Below are 18,601 nucleotides of genomic sequence, written 5' to 3' on the forward strand. Positions count from 1 at the left end.
GGCTTTTCCTTAAAATCAGTCAATTTATGGTCTTTTCTGCACTTGACCACACCCTGCCTCTGTTGAGTAGCAGGGGATGGGAGTGGGGGTGGGGGAGGGAGGGTGGGGATGGGAGTGGGGGTGGGGGAGGGAGGGTGGGGGTGGGAGGGACAGTGGGGAACCAAACGAAACAGCTGACGCCAAGTATTAGTCTGAGGGTTGTTTTGCTGTCTTTTGTTCTGCAAACTAATTTTTAGGGAGCCTCCTTTAGGAGAATTAATTTAGGGTGAAATGGCCTGGTCCCCCAGACTCTCTGCGCTCATATTCCCCATGCTCTCCCCTGTCTTGGCTTTGTTCAGAGTCACAATATCTCCTGTTTTGAAAGGCTACACGAAAAGAACATGGGCTATTTGTTTATCAAAGTGGCCAGGGGCACGGGTAAAATATCAAGGTCATCAGCTCTGAGACTAGACTGGCACTGCTCAAAGTGGGCTCTGTGGCCCCCAAAATGGGCATCCCCTGGGAGCTTGAAATGCAGAATCTAGGCCACCCACGTCATGAATCAGAAACAAGAACACAGGATGAATTTGTGCACACGGAGGGCTGCCCTAGGACTCGGGCCCCGCCCCTTCTGGCCGCTCTCCAGGAGGAGGCTGCGTGTGCGTGCTTGGTCGCTCAGTCGTGTCCAGCTCTTCGCAGCCCCATGAACTGACACCCGCCAGGCTCCTCTGTCCATGGGACTCTCCAGGTGAGAGTACTGAAGTGGGTTGCCACTTCCTCCTCCAGGGGATCTTCCCAACCCAGGGACCGAACCCACGTGTCCTGCATTGCAGGCGGATTCTTTACTCATTGAGCCACCTGGGTAGTGGAAGGCTGTGTCACTGACCTGGGAGGGTACAGGAATGTCCCGAGGACGGGAGCCATGGCGGTTCTCGGGAAGGTGCCCCAGGGCTCCCCTGGACGGGTGGTCCCAGCCAAGCTGGGCACTATGCCCCCCACTCACTCCCATGGGGTCACTCACCGGAGGCTCTGCAAGAGTGCCATGTGGCCTAGTCCTTGAATGAGCACAGCCAGGCTGGAGCCGCCCAGTGGGAGGTGGCTGAGGCTGGAGGAGAGGAGGCCACAGGAGGACTTAGTGTGGGCCTCGAGTGCTCGGCAATGACCAGTGATCTCCAAGACAGCCACGTAGCATTTAGAAAATAACTGTACAAACAAACCTGCACTGGGAAATTCAAATGCTGTTTCTCTGTACAAATGATTAAGGTCATCCAGGCAGCAGTTCTGTGCGCTGAATCACACTAGACCCAGACTACTGATTAGTAAGCAAGCACATACTAAGGGCCATGTAGAGATGATGTGATACACAGTCATCTCCGTTTCACAGATGAGGAACACTGCCTGAGGATGAAGTCAAGGTGGGGAGACAGAGAAAGAAAGAAAAAGAGGAACAAATACAGAACCTGGATCCAGCCAAGCCTGAAGTCAGCTGCCTTGTCATTTTCCATGACATGAGTTAATATAGTTCTGGGTTGGGTTGCTTTGAGTGGGTGTTCTGTTTCTTATGAGCTGGTATTTTAGTTAACACTCAAGAGCCAGGTAAGGAAGTAAAAGGGGAGGGCGTTCAGCTCACCTGGGTCCATCGAGGACAGTGACAGTCGTGTTCATAAGAGATACAACAGTTTTGAGGCATGCTCCCAAGACCCCTGCCCCCACCCCCATTAACCACCACCACTTACTCAAGCCTCTTCAGCCTGCACTTGCCCTCAAGGGCCCCCAACAACACCTTGGTGCCCTCGTCTCCAAGTTGATTGTTAGACAAGCTGGAGGGGACCAAGCATGAGATAAGGGTTAGAAAAGCCTGCCCAGCCCCTGGAACTGAGCTGCCTCATCAGCACCTCCACACCCTCTGAGTCACCCCTAGGAGACTAGCTCTGGGTCTGCAGGTCCCAGACTATGCTTCCTATCCAGGCTCCATGGGGGCATTCCTGGCCCCAAGGGTCGGGCTCAGAGGTCCCCAAGGAGGGACGCATTGCAGTCATAGCTGACCCACCTGAGAAAGGATGCTCTGGATGATGGCTGTACCAGAGGAAGCCAGGGACAAGGGGCACGTACACACACACATTCAATGATCCCTTCTGCCCCTAAGCTCTCTCTGTACCCAACACCACTCTAGACAGAGAAAGGTGATGAGCCCCAGATGAGGCTGTAGGTCTACTCTAAGTCTAAGTCTAGTCCAAGCCTAAAGAGGCACAGTTACTCGTTCAAGGTCACTCTGAGTGACTGATAAAGTCAGGACCAAGAACGCAGCACTCAGCCTTCCCTAAACCACACTCAGAGTTGCTGGCCTTCATCAGGGAAAAAAGCAATAGTCTGAATTCCCACCACCCACTTTAGCAAAGGCCCAACTGTCCTCTCCACCCCTTCCCTCGGCTGGGTCCCCAGACCCTTCCAATCCGTGACTCACTCCAGCTCCTCCAGAAGGTGACAGTGGCTCAGACCAGATGTCAGGTGGGCTAGCCCCTTGGAGCTCAAACAGCTGTAGGTCAGCCTGGTGGAGGTCAAAAGGCAGCAGGTCAGGGAGGAGCTCGGGGTCTGGGAGCTCTTGGATGGTAGTGGCAGAGGGCAGGGAGGTGGGGGTGGGGAGTGGTTCCTGGGGCAGTGGGAGGGGACCCACCTTCCCTTCATAAACCTCTCCCATCAGGCAATCATTAAGTCAAGATACAGGTTGGAGGCAGGAACATAGACTAGTTGAATAGTTCCTTAAACCAGTCATTCAGGTAGCAGCTTCACAATGTCTGCCATAATCAGGCATCGCTTGTAAAATCTAGCTGCTGCTGCTAAGTCACTTCAGTCGTGTCTGACTCTGTGCGACCCCATAGACGGCAGCCCACCAGGCGCCCCCGTCCCTGGGATTCTCCAGGCAAGAACACTGGAGTGGGTTGCCATTTCCTTCTCCGATGCAGGAAAGTGAAAAGTGAAAGTGAAGTCGCTCAGTCGTGCCGGACTCTTAGCGACCCCATGGGCTGCAGCCTACCAGGCTCCTCCATCCATGGGATTCTCCAGGCAAGAGTACTGGAGTGGGGTGCCATTACCCTCATTTCCCACGAGCCCTTCATCTTTATTTATTTATTTTTAAACAACAAAAAAGCATAGCAAGTACTGGAGAGGGTGTTTAAAGGCACAGTGGCACCAAAAGGAGAATTTCCCCTGATGCAGTTGGTTTAAAAGAGAACTGACAATTAGAAAAGCTCCATTTTGCAACCATCATACTGATATTTGATTCAGGCAGGAATGATCAATGGTTGCCAAAATTTGTGAGTGAAAGTTTGAGGGAGAACCGGATATTTACATTGTCTTCAAGTGTCTTCCTACCAGATACTTGGTTAATTACAAAAGGGAAAACAGTAGCTTTGCGAGTGAAGAAACCTGTCAGACAGCCCGCCTTAACCAGGCGATCACAGTTAATATCACGGGTAAGAAGAAAAGCAGACATCATGTGCTTCCCAATGTGGCACACATGATGTGTTCCTGAGAAGAGCACAGCAGCACCTCTGTGATATTCCTGCACCAGATGCAGGAATCGAAGCAGGAGGAAACAGCAGAGAAACCCAAGCACAAGGGCATTCTGATACAAAACATTCATAACTGGCGTAGAAATGTCATGACAGTATCACGAAACACAAAAAAGGGCTGAGGACATGTTCCAAATTGAAGGGGACTAAAGAGAGATGACAACTAAACACACTGTGTGATCCTGGATGGTATCTGGGACTGAAAAAAAAAAGCAATAAACATTACTGAGACAAATTGGCAGAATTGGAATACGAACTGTAGTTTAGGTAACAGTAGGGTATCAATGTTAAACTGCCTGAATTTCCTACTTTTACTGGATTAGGGGAGAGAATGTTCTTGTTCTTAGGAAATTTACTGAAATATTAGGGGTCAAGAGGCATGATTATGCAACTTACTTTCAAACGGTTCAGAAAAAGAAAGTGGGGGCGGGGAGGAGAGAGGGGAGGGGTGAGGAAGGAGGGAGGGAAGAAAAGCGCAAACGTGAGAAAATAATGACGGAAGGCGAAGTTGGGAAAAGGGCCTATGGAGCTTCTTCTCAGTCTTCTTGCAGAGTTTCTATGAGTTTGCAATTGTTTTGAAATAATAAAGAAAAGAAAAGAAAGAGCACTGACAAGGCCCTGCTCCTCGCCACGTGGCCACGTTGATGACCGTGCACCTGGGCATCATCTCCAGGGCTGAGTGGGAGGGGGACACGGAGCTCCTTTGAGCCCAGGGTTGGAGGGGACAGGAAGCGTGGTGGGGGGGATGAAAGAGGTGTTCCCGAGTGAAAGTCTTGTCCACATACCGGAAGTTCTTCAGCTCAGAGACAGACAGCAGGAGGCTTTGCAGCAGCAGAGAGCTGGCATCGCAGAGGTTCACCTGGGACAAGCTGAAAAGGTCCAAGCATATTCCAGAGGATTTCAGGCTGAACACACTTCAGGGATCAACATAGGGATGGGGAGGCCAAGAGAGGGGAAAGGCCCCACCAAGGAGCTCCCAATGGGGCAGGACTCCCCTCTGCCACCCTGGGGCTCTCCCCTACTGGCCCAATGAGAGAAGCAAGAATGCCGGCGTTAGCATGGCCCCAGGCTCTGTTCATCCCCATCCTGCGCTGGCCAACCTCTCACCTATGGCCTGAAGCAGGCACTGGGGTTGACCAGAGAACTCAGGGCCTCAGTGTCTCAGGGTACTGACCTGAGCTGCCGCAGCCGGGCACATGTCTCCATCAGCTGCCTGGCAAGGAGGTTTTGGTGGGTTCCCAGGTCACAGTGGGCCAGCCTGGAGGTGGAGAGGGAAGCAGCAGTCTGTAAACACCTGGGTCAGTATTGAGGACTCAGTCCCTGCCTGCAAGGGATGTGTCTGAAGGTGGTAAATAAATGCTAATCAAATAGAGTCCCATAATTTGCCAGTCGACCATGGGAAGCACTGTGAAGGAGAGGTCCAGATGGAGGGCCTGGCATGGCTGTGCAGGTTGTTCACTGCATGAGGGGGTCCAACCAAGGAAGTGAGTCGGGGCTGAGATCCAGGCATGGTCTATGCCTCACAGCGTACACATGCAGGGCTGCACTCACCCGAAAGAGGTGACATTTTAGTTTCCATAAATGTGCTATATGGATCGGAGGAGCTGTGAGCCCAGGCATCTATGAGAGTGGATAAAGGGAGGACTTGACTAAGTCTGGGTGGTTGCAGGGACCTCCCTGAGATGGTGGCATTCAAGCCGAAACATGAAGGATGAGATTGAGTTAGCCAGGTGAAGAAGGATGAAGAAGGAAAGAGAGGAGAGAACATGCTGAGTTGGAGGGAACAGCCTGTGCAAAGGCCCTGAAGTCAAAGGGAGAAAGGTGGTGTTTGAGGACTGAAAGCTAGCGGGGATGGCTGGAGCCAAGACCAGGGTTTGGGGTGGGGATGGACAGCATGAAGAGGCAGGTCAGGCCAGGTCTCACAGGCCATGGAGAGACTTTAGGCATCAAAGGATGCTGAGTAGGGGTATGAGAAATATTGGTAAGAAGCGGCATTGTCCCTCCTCTCCCTCCCCATCACCATTCAACCTCTTTCTTGGGGTCCCAGGTACTGGGTCCCACCTGAGGGCCACGGCTTCTGGGTTCTCCTGATGGGGAAATTCCAGCTGGATACAGAGCTGTGGCGGGGTCTTGGAGATGCTGAGGAGGGAAGGCGTGGCCAGCGTGAGGTCCATGGGAGCTTCCCCTGTAGGCTGTGCTGGGCCTAGGCCACTCAGCCGATAGCTCCCAGACCCAGTGGGGATCCAGACATAGGTCAACGGGATACCAAAGCTTTTGCTCTTGGCTAATCCATGGGATTCTGGTATCTCTGGTCATAGAGCCATGGTGTGTGTGGCTGTCACCAGGGGCCACTTCCAGACAACCAGCATGGACTTCCAGCAGTGTCCATCTGGGACCTAACAGCCCATTGTCTTGGATCTAGGGCTGCCTTCCTCTTTCCAGCACTGCTGCCTACCTACTGCACAAGTCCCAACAAGTATGTGTGGCGATGTTGTTTGGTCGCTAAGTTGTGTCCAGCTCTTTTGTGATCCCATGACTGTAGCCCATCACACTCCTCTGTCTACAGGATTGATTCTTCAGGCAAGAATACTCCAGTGGGTTGCCATTTCCTTCTCCAGGGGATCTTCTCAACCCAGGGATTGAAACCAAGTCTCCTGCATTGGCAGGCAGATTCTTTACCGCTGAGCCATCTGGGAGCCCCACAAATATGTGTAGCCCCTCACATAGGTCCCAGGAGCTCCTGCCATCTTGGGGACCCAGAGAATCCACTGGGGACCCAGCTATGACACCACAGGGCAAGAGACCAATGGCTACATAAGGGATGACCCCAGTGGTCATGAAAAGATGAAAGAATCTGAGGGGCCGCCTTCCTGGACTTACCTTATTTCAGTGATGTTGCCTGAGGCCCGAGCACAGACTTCCAGCAGCGTGAGCACCCCGGCTGTGCCCACCCATGGCTCTTCCACCCTGTCAGAGAGGTGACAGTGAGAGTCGCTCAGTCATGTCTGATTCTGCAACCCCATGGACTGTAGCCTGCCAGGCTCCTCCATCCATGGGATTCTCCAGGCAAGAATATTGGAGTGGGTTGCCATGCCCTCCTCCAGGGGATCTTCCCAAGCCAGGGATCGAACCCAGGTCTCCTGCACTGTAGGCAGATTCTTTACCGATTCTTTACCGTCTAAACTACCAGGGAAGACACAAAGGTGGATACAGAGGTGTCCCTTGGGGGGCAAAGGTTCCCCCAAGGTTAGTGTGGGAGGGGAGGAGAGTACTAAGGGTTGGCGGGGGGCGGCTAGAGGCTTTTTGGGTTTTGCTGAATAACAATAAAATTAAAAATTAGGCATAAGCATAAAACAGAAAATTAACATCCTTGTTCCAACAATTCAAAGAGAATTTTTTTTAATAGTACTTTTAGGTTTAGAAAAAGTCTATATAACATCACGTTGCAAAGATAAGGAAATTAAATTATATATAAGACTTAATCCCAATTTTGTATTTCAAAAAAGGGAAAATATATATAGAAACATATATGGTGAGGAAGAGGGAGATAGAGCTATGAGAAAAATATATTAAATGTTAATGATGATGGTACAATTACAGAATTCTCCTGGTTTTCTTTTGTAGTTGTCAATATTTTCTGAAGTTTCTACAATGTGCATGGATTAATTTAGAAGAAAGAAAAAAGAGTTATTTAAAATATTGCTGCTTTTAAAGTTATGCTGAATTTTTTTCAAAGTACTATTTTCTTATGTTCTTCTGGATTTTCCACAAACTTCTATGAGGAGTACATATTATTTTTAGAGTAAGGCAAGTTTTAAGTAAAAATATTATTTGGGGTGATCCAGTGCTTCTGGGTATATACCCCAAAGAACTGAAAGCAGAGACGCAAAGAGATATGTGTACAGATACATCAGAGCAGCATATTCACAACAGCCAACAGGTGGAAGCAACCCAAATGGCCACCGATGGATGAATGGGTAAAGAATGAATGGGTAAATGAATGTGGCTTATATACATGGTGGAATATTATTCAGCCTTAAATAGAAAGCAAGAAGGTACAATAAAGATGAACCTTGAGGATATTGTGTTAAGTGAAACAGACCCATCACAAAAAGACAAATACTGTATGATTCCACTTGGTTACGGCACGGAGAGGGGTCGGACTCATAGAAACAGAGTAGAAAGGTGGCTGCCAAGGGTCGGGGGAGGAGGCCCGGTGGGGGCCTTAACGGGCAGTGAGTTTCAGCTTTCATGAAGTGTTTCGGCTGTACAACGTGAATGTTACTTAACACTACTGAACTGTACACTTAAAAATGGTTACGATGGTAACTTTGTTATGCGTATTCTACCAGGATCTTTAAAAATGTCATGCTGGGGAACAACCAGACTTCATGTGTCTCATCACCGGCGGCGTTGGGAAGTGCACAGCCTTGGCCACCAAGTAGATATTTTGGGACACAAATATGTAACTGAATCTCATGGAGTCTTTCCAGTTCTAGGAAAGTCAGGGGTTCAGAGGAACAAACTCAATGACCTCACAAGGAAGCACCAGACAGAGCCAGAAAGTGGCCCAGGGGACCGGTTTTCTCACCAAAACTGGACCACCAGGGAAGTGCCTGGGTGTCGAAGTCTCCTTTTTTTTCCTGAAGTCCCCAAGTACAGATCACCCATTAAAAAAGTCCAAAGAGCTGTTACCTCTTTGTTGCAAAAATGTGGACCTTGATGGGATCCTGGATCCAAAGAGCCAGCTGTCTCATATAGGGGCAGTGGGAAATTTCAGACTGGCTTGGCTAATACCTGACACTAAGGACTTGCTACTCATTTTTGTAGGGGTCCTAATTCAGCTGTGGTTATGTAGAAAATGTCCTTATTTTTTAAAGACTTGCAGTGAACTCTTTTGATGTGATAGTTTATGAGATCAATAACTTAGCTAAAAAACACAAAGCAAATATGGAAAAAACATGAACTGTCAAACCTAGGTGATGAGTTTTCAAAATTGCTTTTCTCCTTTTTGGAATCTTCTCTGTTTTTCTGAAAGTTTTCAAAAGATCAGAGTGAACATATTTGTTACATGTTACTTCTGACCTTGGCTGGGGGTCTTTCATTTTTATGGCCATGTGGTGCGGCATGCAGGATCTTAGTATCCTAACCAGGGATCAAACCTGCGCCCCTGCAGAGGAAGTACGGGAAGTCCCCGGGTGTCCTTTTAAGTTTCCTTTTTTTCTGAAGTCCTCAAGTGCAGGTCCTACCTTGGGCAGGGGGTGGGGGAGCTTTTCTGCACTGGAAGGGGTTTCTGGGACTAACGGGGGATGGGGGGCTCTGCATCTAGATGGCAGGGTTCTGGATGCAGGAAATGGCTAAGACTGTGACCTTGGGGGAAACCCTTCTTCAGAGCCCACTTCTGCCCTCCATCCCTACCACAGCCCCCTCCCAGAGTCACGGGCAGGCGGTACCTGAGAGTGAGCACCCCCGTCGGCCACGTTAGCAGACCCAGGAGGACAATCAGCTGCTCCAGGCCCGGGAAACACCAGGTCAGCCTGTGGACAGAGGTCGTTCTGGCAGGGAGCCCCTACCCCTCAGCTGCCCCCATGGGCTGGAACCAGTCACTCACGTGAGCTCTGCCAGCTGCAGGGCCTGGTTCAGGCTGGCAGCCAGTCTGGGCATGTGCTCTGGCTTGAAGTGGCACTCGCTCAGCCTGAGGGCAGAGGGCAAGGGGCAGAGCTTGGGCAAAGCCTGTTGGGACTACAGTCCTGCTGTCCCTCAGCCTCCCCCAGGACCCATGGGGGAGCCCCCACTGGGTGCAAAGGCCTGGACCAGGACCTGAGAAAAGGCCCAAGATGCAACCTGTGCTCTGGGAGCTTCTCTTTGGAGAGACCACCTCCCAACAAAGTGCTAGAGTCATCACTCACTGAGCCCCGACTCTAAGGCCGGCCCTGGCCCAGCCTCTGGGTGCACCCCGTGAGCAAGCAGGCATGCCAGCCGTACGTGTGGCATCTCACTGAACCCCAATGGCATCACCTACAGGCAGAGAGACTGACCAACCCAAGGATGCACAGCTGGAAAAAAGCAGCCATAGATTTGGGTTTCAATCCAAGGCAGCCTGACTCCAGACCCTAAACCTGTAACCACTTCCCTAGTCTCCAGGCCCACCCTACTCCAGGCTCCCTTGGGTCCAGGGGGCGGGAGTGGGGCTGGGATTCTTGCTATGGCCCTGTCCTCCCAGGGCCTGGCCCATGTGGCTGGTAGACAGGCCCCGGAGCACTGTCTCACAGATGGGCTGAGAAGAGAGCCCCACACAGCACAAGAGGGCTGCTCCCTATCACAGGACAAGGGCCACTGGAGGCGTCCAGGAAGGGCTGATGTGTGAGCTGGGTCATACAGCATTGGGAGAATTTGAGCTCAGAAAAGGCAAGGAAGAGAACGCCAGGCTGAGTACCCAGAAGCTGGGACGCTTCCTCAGGCAGTGCGTGCTTGGTGAACAAAGATCCCTTGTGGCTGAATCTGTGTACACACATGTGGGGTGTGAGTGGTGTGTGTGATGTGTGCATGTTATGTGTGGCGTGTACAGGGGTTATGTCTGGTGTGTGTGCATGTGTGTGATGTATTATGCTGCGTACGTGTGTGTGTGTGTGTGGTATGTACATGTTTGGTGTGAGGGTGGTGTGTGTAGGGGCGTGGGAGAAGTGAGGAAGAACACAGCAGGAGGTGGCAACCAGATCAGACTCTGAGAAGACCAGGCTAAGGGTTCGAACTTTATCCTCAGGGCACTTGGGAGCTCCTGCAGGGCTCAGAGCAGTGGAGCACCAGACGTGCATGGTGGGAAAGCCCCTCTGGGGGCTGCGGGGGAATTGGAGGAGGCCTGGTCAGAGGCAGGGGACCAATTCAGAGGCCATGATCACAGGTGAAGCAAGACATGTAGAGAAACTCACCCAAGGCTGAGAAAGACAGAGCCTGAGGCTATCGGGCGGGGGGCCGGGGATTAAATGAAAAATAACGGATACAGCAACTCAAATAAGGCAGGTCTTTTCCAGGCACTTTAAATACATTTACTCATTTAATCCTCACAATAAACCTAAAAGGTAGGCCTCACTCTTATTCTCATTTTACAGGTGAGGAGTTGAAACACAGAGCGGTCAAGTCACTGCTCCAAGGTCACACAGCTATTACGTGGTAGAGCGGAAGTGAAAGTGTTAGTCGCTAACTCGTGTCTGACTCTTTGCGACACCATAGACTGTAGCCCGCCAGCCTCCTTGTCCATGAGGATCCTCCAGGCAAGAACAATGGAGGGGGTTGCCACTCCCTTCTCCAGGGGATCTTCCTGACCCGGGGATCTTCCTGACCCAGGGATCAAAGCTGCGTCTCCTGCATTGGCAGGTGGATTCTTTGCTGAGATCTACCCCAAGCAGCTCCAGAGTCTGACTAACTTAGAAGCCTCCAGACTCAGTCAGGCTGTGGCTAAGGGGCACAAACACCACCCGAAGGCCTGGTCCAGGGGCTGAAGGTGTGGGGAGACTGGGGGCAGATGTGGGAGAGACAAACCCGGGCGGTAGCTCCAGGCAGGGTGTGTGAAGGAGGAGGGGACCCCGGGAGGAAGGAGGCACGGAGGCCACCACAGGGTCAGCCACCTCTCCCTGGTTCCCCCGCCTTTCCCGTCACCCCGGACCATGAATTACCTCAGTGTCTTCCCAGCCTCTTCCTGTTGGGAGAAGTGAATCCAGAAGCTCTGCTTGGAGCCCAGGCTGCAGAGAGAGGGGTGTATGGAAGCCCAAGACCCAGCCTTGCCAGCGTCCCCGGGACCCATGTGCCAGGGGGTGCGGGGAGGGATGGGGGCTGGGCCCACAGGGGCACGGGAGGGTGGAAGCCATGGGAGAGACCCTTGCTGACCAGAGGAGGCCCCCACCTCCTCCTTCAAGGATGCTAAACCTGGCGTTTCCCCACCCGGTGGCCTCCCTGGGCCCCATGCGTGCACACACGGGCCTCAGAGGATGAAAACTGTGATCTCACAATCAGTGAACTCTGAGACTCAGAGAGGCTCAGAGGTTACCCCAAGTCACACACACAGAGGGCCACCGAGTGTGCGAGTCTTGCTTCCCCACCATTAGCAAGCGGCACCAATGTTTTCTTACTTCACTGAGGCCTCCCGGACACGTGGGCAGGAGGGGAGAGCCTCCACCAGGCACAAGACACTTTCCTGAGACATGCTGTTGCGGCTTAGACTAGAAGAGAAAAGAGGTTCAGGATGAGGGGTGAGGCAGCACCTCAGTGGAGCCCTGCCCAGCCCCCTCATCTCCTCCATTCCAGCTGTCATCTCCTAGAGGGGAGTCCTCAGTGTCCAAGTCTCCATCCTCCAGGTGGAGACACTGAGGTCCAGAGAGAAGCCAGAGAGACGCTATCACCAGCTGGCAGGCCAGGCAGCATACTCTGAAATCTTTGAGAGTCACCCTGACTGTGCCTGCTGCCCCTGTGGTCTGAGAGCGGGGATGAGGGCAGTGATAAGGCCAGGCTGCCAGCTCCAGCTCCATGGGGGCCAGGGATGCCCGGAGCGCAAAGCTCAGTTGCCTAGCAACAGGCTGTGTCCTAGGTCTGGATGTCAGTCTCCCAGGTCACTAGGGAGACTGAGTGACTGAAGATGACTTCCCTTCCCAGGGGCCCTCCCTGCTGTGGCGACATATCCAAATCTGTGTCCCCTAAATCTGGTCAGAGGAGCTTCAGGGATAGGATGGATGGACCCAGAGCCAGGACAACTGAGATTTCTGCAGCTGACTGGGGATGAACTGTTGCTCCCTGCCGGGAGTCAACTTGGGCCACCGAACATTAGTCACAGTCTCTCACGGGTGTTTGGTGAGAGCTCTGCCAATAGTGGGCAATGAAGGAAGGAGGAAAGGACCCAAGGTGGAATGGAGGGGGAAATCAAGGTAAAAGTCACCCCCTCCCCAGCCCTTGTCCCCTGGAGTTCTTCAGGGGTGCCTGAAAAGAAGCCCACTAACATTCTGGGCCCTGGGGAGTCTTCCTCCTAGTTGTCCTCAGGGCTGCTCATCACTTACTTGAGCGAACCGGAGATGGGCACCTTGGGGAGACATTCCAGGAGGCACCTGAGCCCATCATCACCCAGCAGGTTTGCTGAGAGGCTGCAAGAGGTACAAGGAGGAGGTGGTGGGTGCTCTGACGTGCCTGCTCTTCAGTGAGCATCACTGCTAGTCTACCCACCCCGCACCGTCATCATCACCTCCACCATCACCTCCACCACTGCGCACAACTTCTGTTCCAGCAGCACCGTCACCACCACCAGCGCCACCCCATCACTACTACTTAGCATCCCTGTCTGCATCCCCATCACCTCCATCAACATTAGCACGATCACCCCCATCCCCTCGCCAGCACCACAGGTAACCAGTCCTCATCTTCCCCTTCAGTATCTGGTGACCACTCCCAGGACTCCAGCAGGCTTTCAGGAATTAGAGAAAAAGCAACTAGCTTTTTACTGAGCACTCAGCCTCTACCTGTTGGGAGCCGTCATTTGTGAACCAGAGTAAATTCAGGAAAAAGACAGACATTTGGAGGATGCATTTACCCCAAATATTTCTTCTTTTAATTTGGGAATGCAATGTCGGAAACTGCACTTAAAGACTTTATTTCCCTTCATTTGTAGCATCCTATGGTTTTAGCTACAGTTTCAGGAACAAAATAATCAATGTGCCTGGGAATATCTGATTTTTACCCTGCAAATCTGAACTCATTTTGCCCCTGATGATAAGACTTTTGAGGCTTATTTATTTCCATCTTTTCCTGAGACACTTTAAAAATAAAAAAGTCTGTCTCAGGAAGCCACTTAATGAAATAATTTTTAGAATATGAAAAAGTTTCCTCTAGAATGAAAAAACTGAAAAACTCAAAAGACATCTTTGCTTATTCATCCTTCTTTAAAATCCATGATTTTCATCAGCCACATTTCTCTCCTTGGCCACACCACAAGGAATTGAAATTGTGTGTTTTTTGGTAGATAGCTTTCTGTATGTTCTGCTTGTTCTAAGCTGGACTTCTAACAGTTCTGAGCAAAGGCTCTGCATTGAACTAGGTGTGTGACTTGATGCAGATTTTTAAACTCTCTCAGTCCGCTCATCTATGATATTCAGGGTTGTTGAGAAGGAGGATAAAAAGGATATGTAAAGCACTTAGAATAGTAGAAAAAGTGCTCAAAGCTCTTTTTTCCCTACCCATGCAGGGTTGCACTATTCGGGTACCCAAGACAGGCCACACTGATACCACTTCTCATCAGCCTGAGAGCCCACACATCCCTACTCTGGCTGGCTCTGGGCCTTCTGCAAGCAGAGGCATTGGTTATTCTTAACCACCTGCACAGCAAGACAACGGATCCTTCATTTCAGGCTCCACCAGCCAGCAGAGCCCCAATGCCTTGAATAACAAGAGGCCAAGGGGCTCCTGTGGCCCTTTGCAAAGTGAAAGTAACTAAAAATGTTAGTGTCAGTTGTGTCCGACTCTTTGCGACCCCATGGACTGTAGCCTGCCAGGCTCCTCTGTCCATGGGATTCTCCAGGCAAGAATACTGCAGTGGGTGGCCATTCCCTTCTTGAGGGGATCTTCTGGACCCAGGGATTGAACCGAAGTCTCTCGTCTTGCATTGCAGGTGGATTCTTAACCATCTGAGCCACCAGGGAGGCCCATTCCTTTGCAAAGAGCTCCCCTAAATTGATCAATGGTACACCCTGAACTAGCTCTACGTGGTAGCAGTGGAGGATGGGAGGGATAAGGTGGGGACAGAGAAACTTTACAGATGTAACTGAGTCCCAGGCATCTTCTCCTCTGTTAGGTGGTCCTGAGAGCATGCATGGGTGTGTACACACAAACACACACACACACACCCTTCAGGTGCTACGCAGGACGTGCTCCAACTTACTCCAGTTGGTTGAGGTCTTCACCCTTGCTCAGCAAACAGCACAGCCGTTCCACATGCTCCTGGCGGAGGCCGCAGTCAGTGAACCTCCTGCAGGAAGGGAGATGGGGTCCCTAAGCTGGGTATGGCCTTGAAGCTCCAGCGGGGCTTCACTCAGCTTGGACTCTCTAGAAACATCCAGCACCCACGCATACCACCTGCCCCGCCCAGCAGATCCCACCTATGTTTCCTCTTTGAGGGGATGGTTCTCAAAGTGAGGTCCCTGACCAGTCCCAACAGCACCCCTTTGGGAGCGTGGTGAGAGGAACATGCTGGGAACACAACCCAGACCCGCTGGACAAACAGCTCTAGGAACAAGGCTCTCCAGGGTGATTCTGATTCAGTCAAGGTGAACTATAGCTCTTAGGGTCACTTTAATGAGCAGACACGGGGGTGGAGTGGAGGAGACCCAGGGTGATGTCTCCTTATGCGGAGGGTTATTCATACTGGAATCAAAGTAATAGTAAAGTCTGTCTTTGAGAGGCCTACACGGATACCACACAACAAGGTAAATGAATAGCTTATGGCCAGCCAGCAACTTAAAAAATAAACTTAGAATGATAAAGTACCTAAAATCAGTAACTCAAATTTTTATCATTGTTACTTTCCATTTTTTTCAGTCCCAAATTCCTTATTATACTATTATTTATTTCTTATTTTAAAATCAGCTCATTCTTTTTATTTAATGCACTTATCAGAAAAGAAAACCCTGTATCACTTACTCCAGTGGAAAACTGGCATTTCCTGCCCCGAACGGACTGTAAGGATAAGGATGCAGGAAATGAGGACAAAATATCATCAGTAAATTCAAGCCAGATATTGGCACCTGCTGAGGGCCCTCCTTCTACTTAAAAGGGAGCTTAGCAGACGTGAAGAAGTGCTACAGACATGCTAAGAGGCAACTGGCACTTCCTCTTGGCCTTGTGTGTGCTTGTTGCTTCAGTCGTGTCTGACTCTTTCTGACCCCATGGAGCCCTCCAGGCTCCTCTGTCCGTGGGATTCTCCAGGCAAGAATACTGGAGTGGGTAGCCATTCCCTTCTCCAGGGGATCTTCCCGACCCAGGGATCTAACCCAGGAATCTCCTGCATTGCAGGCAGATTCTTTACTGTCTGAGCCACCAGGGCCTTAATCAAACACAGAATTGAAAAAGGAAGAATTTGATGAAAGTGAACCAGTAGTCATGTATGGATGTGAGAGTTGGACTATAAGGAAAGCTGAGTGGGGAAGAATTGATGCTTTTGAACTGTGGTGGAGAAGACTCTTGAGAGTCCCTTGAGCTGCAAGCAGATCAAACCAGTCAATCCTAAAGGAAATCAGTTCTGAATATTCACTGGAAGGACTGATGCTGAAGCTCCAATACTTTGGCTACCTGATATGAAGAACTGACTCATTGGAAAGGACCCTGATGCTGGGAAAGATTGAGGGCAGGAGGAGAAGGGGACAATAGGGAATGAGATGGTTGGATGGCATCACCAACTTGATGGACTTGAGTTTGAGCAAGCTCTGGGAGTTGGTGATGGACAGGGAAGCCTGGCGTGCTGCAGTCCATGGGGTCACAAAGAGTCGGACACGACTGAGAGACTGAACTGAAGTACTCTACCATCAGCCCAATCTCCTAAAAATCATCCCATCCTGGTCTATGTCCTACATTTTGGAAATCAGATTTGGAAACTATGAAGGTATTCTAGAAGTCACCATAGCGCTGGGTTAGGATAGGAACTGGAAAAACTACCACCCAAGGAAGCCTGTTTTATATGACCAGCATGCTAAGAATGGTCTATCCGTTTTCAAATAGTTGAGAAAAAAAAAAGTCAAAAGAAGAGTAACATTTCATGACATGTAAACATTACACGAATTCAAGTCTCAGTGTTCACAACTCCAATTCTTCTGGCACACAGACACGCCATTGCCTACATATTGTCTGTGCTGCTTTCAGACTTATGATCTAACCCTTTACAGGACACGTTTGTTCGCCCCTGGGCTAGGAGCGCTGTAGTACTGCCTGGATTCAAGTCCTAGCTGCACTCCAACCTGTTGCGTGGCCACAGCTGAGAGGCTTCTAGGATGTAATGTGCATGAGGCTTTCAGAATGGTGTCCTGTAGATGCTCAACAAATATCAGCTCTTCCTTTATAGTTATTTCACAGCTGAGAAGGCTGAGACACAGAGGAGGAAGGTCTGGTCCATGGTCACTTGGTGAGCCAGTGGCATCGGAGAGCTACCAGAAATGGCATCTGTGCCTTTAAAAGTTGCCCCCTCAGCCCATTTATCCTGCCTCCTGTGCAATGCCTGCCCCCTGTCACTGACACAACCACAAAGCATTGGTCCAGGAGTCAGGGGAGGGGGGCTTTCATATCTGTGAGTGCCTCTTGAGTTTTATATGTTGCCTTGTATCATCTTTGCCAACAGCCTGCAATCTACCATCTGCTGTCACCAGCTCCCTTCTCTCAGTGGAAGCTGAGGATCGGAGAGCTTAAGGAACCTGCCCAAGGTGCCAGATCCTGCTGGGATTTTTTTTTTAAGATTTTATTTATTTATTTTTAACCATGCCGCATGGCATGCCTGATCTTAGTTCTCTGACCAGTGATCAAACCCATACCCCACTGCAATTGAAGTGCAGAGTCTCAACCACTAGACTACCAGAGAAGTTCCAGAGCTGTTAAAGCCTGGGGGCAGGCAGTGGCATCCTTTTCCTCGGAGCAGTCCTTGAGCTCTAATCCAGTCTGCTGCAGACTCCTCATTTGCCCACGACAGTGCCCGGCCCTCTCAGGCTGTCCTCTGCTCTGGACATACAGGAGAACTGTCTGTTTGTCCCCGATCATCCCCTATCATACCAGGGCCCAGTTCTGGGGGACTTACCAACAGCACCTGTCTTCCTGCTCCTCACTAGACCTGAGGTGCACGGTCAAATGACGCAGGGACCTGGAACAGACAGCACCTTCATCAGCCACCTTCGACCACAGCTTCAGGATGCCCCCAGGGGGCAGGCTCCCCTTCTTGAGCAGCTGAATCTCTGATTTGGGTCCCACTGCCTCACCCCCACCCTTCACATCCAACAGCCTCCAGCACCACCCTCCCAGCTGAGTTCTGGTTGCCCCAGGGCAATGCCCACCTGAGATCCACCTTCTGAACCTGTGGGCACAGACTGAAGAGGTCAGCTAGCAGGAGGGGGCTCCTTGGAGGCAATTGCGTCTGGCTCAGTCTGACAGGGAAAGAGGTGGGGTCCTATGTGAGCAAGTTGGAGCCAAGCAAGATTGGTGGGCGAGAAACCTGGACACAAAGGATGGGGGGCACTGGCAGGTGAGCCAGGCAGTAAGGAAGGAGGCAGCGACTCAAGAGGGAAAAATAGGAGCTCGGGGTCAAGTGGGCTTAGGTTTGGCTCTAGTCCTGCTTATAGGCTGTGTGTCCTTGGACAAGTCACTTAAACTCTGAGCCTCAGTTTCCTCATCTGAAAAACAGGACTACTTATGGCACACCTTCCTCTAGGGTGTTGCGAGTACTGAAACATTAAGCTTGTGCACTGCCTAACACAATACCCCATGCTTGTTGTGTTGTTATTATTATCCTGCTTCTATCCCAAGGACTAACATGTGAGCCCTTGCTGACAGGGAGCGGGAAGATGCAAGCCATGAGAGTTTCTCAAGGTCAGCACTACCAAGATAATTCTTTGGCATTGGGGGCTGTCCAGCAGGAAGTTTAGCAGCATCCCAGACCTCTACTCACTAGATGCTAGGAAAGATTGAGGGCAGGAAGAGAAGGGGATGACAGAGGACAAGATGGTTGGATGATATTATTGACTCAGTGGACATGAATTTGAGCAAACTCCTAGAGATAGTGAAGGATGGGGAAGCCTGGCATCCGGCAGTCCATGGGGTTGCAAAGAGTCAGACGCGACCAAGCGACTGAACAACTCCTTAGATGCCAGCAGGAGCACAACCTCCCGCCCCCTCCACCAATGACAACAAAAATGTCTCCATCCTGAATGTCCCCTAAGGAGCAAAATCACCCCCAGTTGCGAAGCATTGCCTTAGAGAAAGTGACATGCTTCCACCTTGCCCCTGGAGGCATCCTTGGTGCCTCCGTCGGCCTCGCTCCATCA

At 51.0% G+C, this 18,601-nt stretch overlaps 1 protein-coding gene across 5 annotated transcripts in view; it reads right to left on the bottom strand.

Annotated features, from left to right (window-relative positions):
* The window catches only part of NLRC5 (NLR family CARD domain containing 5), a 90,950-nt gene that overhangs the window by 6,646 nt on the left and 65,703 nt on the right, over positions 1-18,601 (bottom strand). For 4 of the 5 annotated variants that reach the window (XM_040253939.1, XM_040253937.1, XM_040253936.1 and 1 more), the window contains 15 exons: positions 17,615-17,704; positions 17,362-17,424; positions 14,467-14,553; positions 12,596-12,679; positions 11,678-11,767; positions 11,225-11,290; positions 9,163-9,246; positions 9,005-9,088; positions 6,432-6,518; positions 5,613-5,690; positions 4,726-4,809; positions 4,337-4,420; positions 2,444-2,527; positions 1,716-1,799; positions 1,001-1,084 (listed from right to left, as the gene is read on the bottom strand). In XM_040253939.1, the coding sequence (XP_040109873.1) occupies positions 1,001-1,084; positions 1,716-1,799; positions 2,444-2,527; positions 4,337-4,420; positions 4,726-4,809; positions 5,613-5,690; positions 6,432-6,518; positions 9,005-9,088; positions 9,163-9,246; positions 11,225-11,290; positions 11,678-11,767; positions 12,596-12,679; positions 14,467-14,553; positions 17,362-17,424; positions 17,615-17,704 (1,233 nt within the window). Of the gene's footprint in view, positions 1-1,000; positions 1,085-1,715; positions 1,800-2,443; positions 2,528-4,336; positions 4,421-4,725; positions 4,810-5,102; positions 5,172-5,612; positions 5,691-6,431; positions 6,519-9,004; positions 9,089-9,162; positions 9,247-11,224; positions 11,291-11,677; positions 11,768-12,595; positions 12,680-14,466; positions 14,554-17,361; positions 17,425-17,614; positions 17,705-18,601 lie in introns of those variants that run through there. The other variant, XM_040253938.1, reaches the window with a different exon arrangement.

This window comes from Oryx dammah, unplaced genomic scaffold (assembly GCF_014754425.2).
Source record: "Oryx dammah isolate SB20612 unplaced genomic scaffold, SCBI_Odam_1.1 HiC_scaffold_13, whole genome shotgun sequence".
NCBI classification, from domain to species: domain Eukaryota; kingdom Metazoa; phylum Chordata; class Mammalia; order Artiodactyla; family Bovidae; genus Oryx; species Oryx dammah.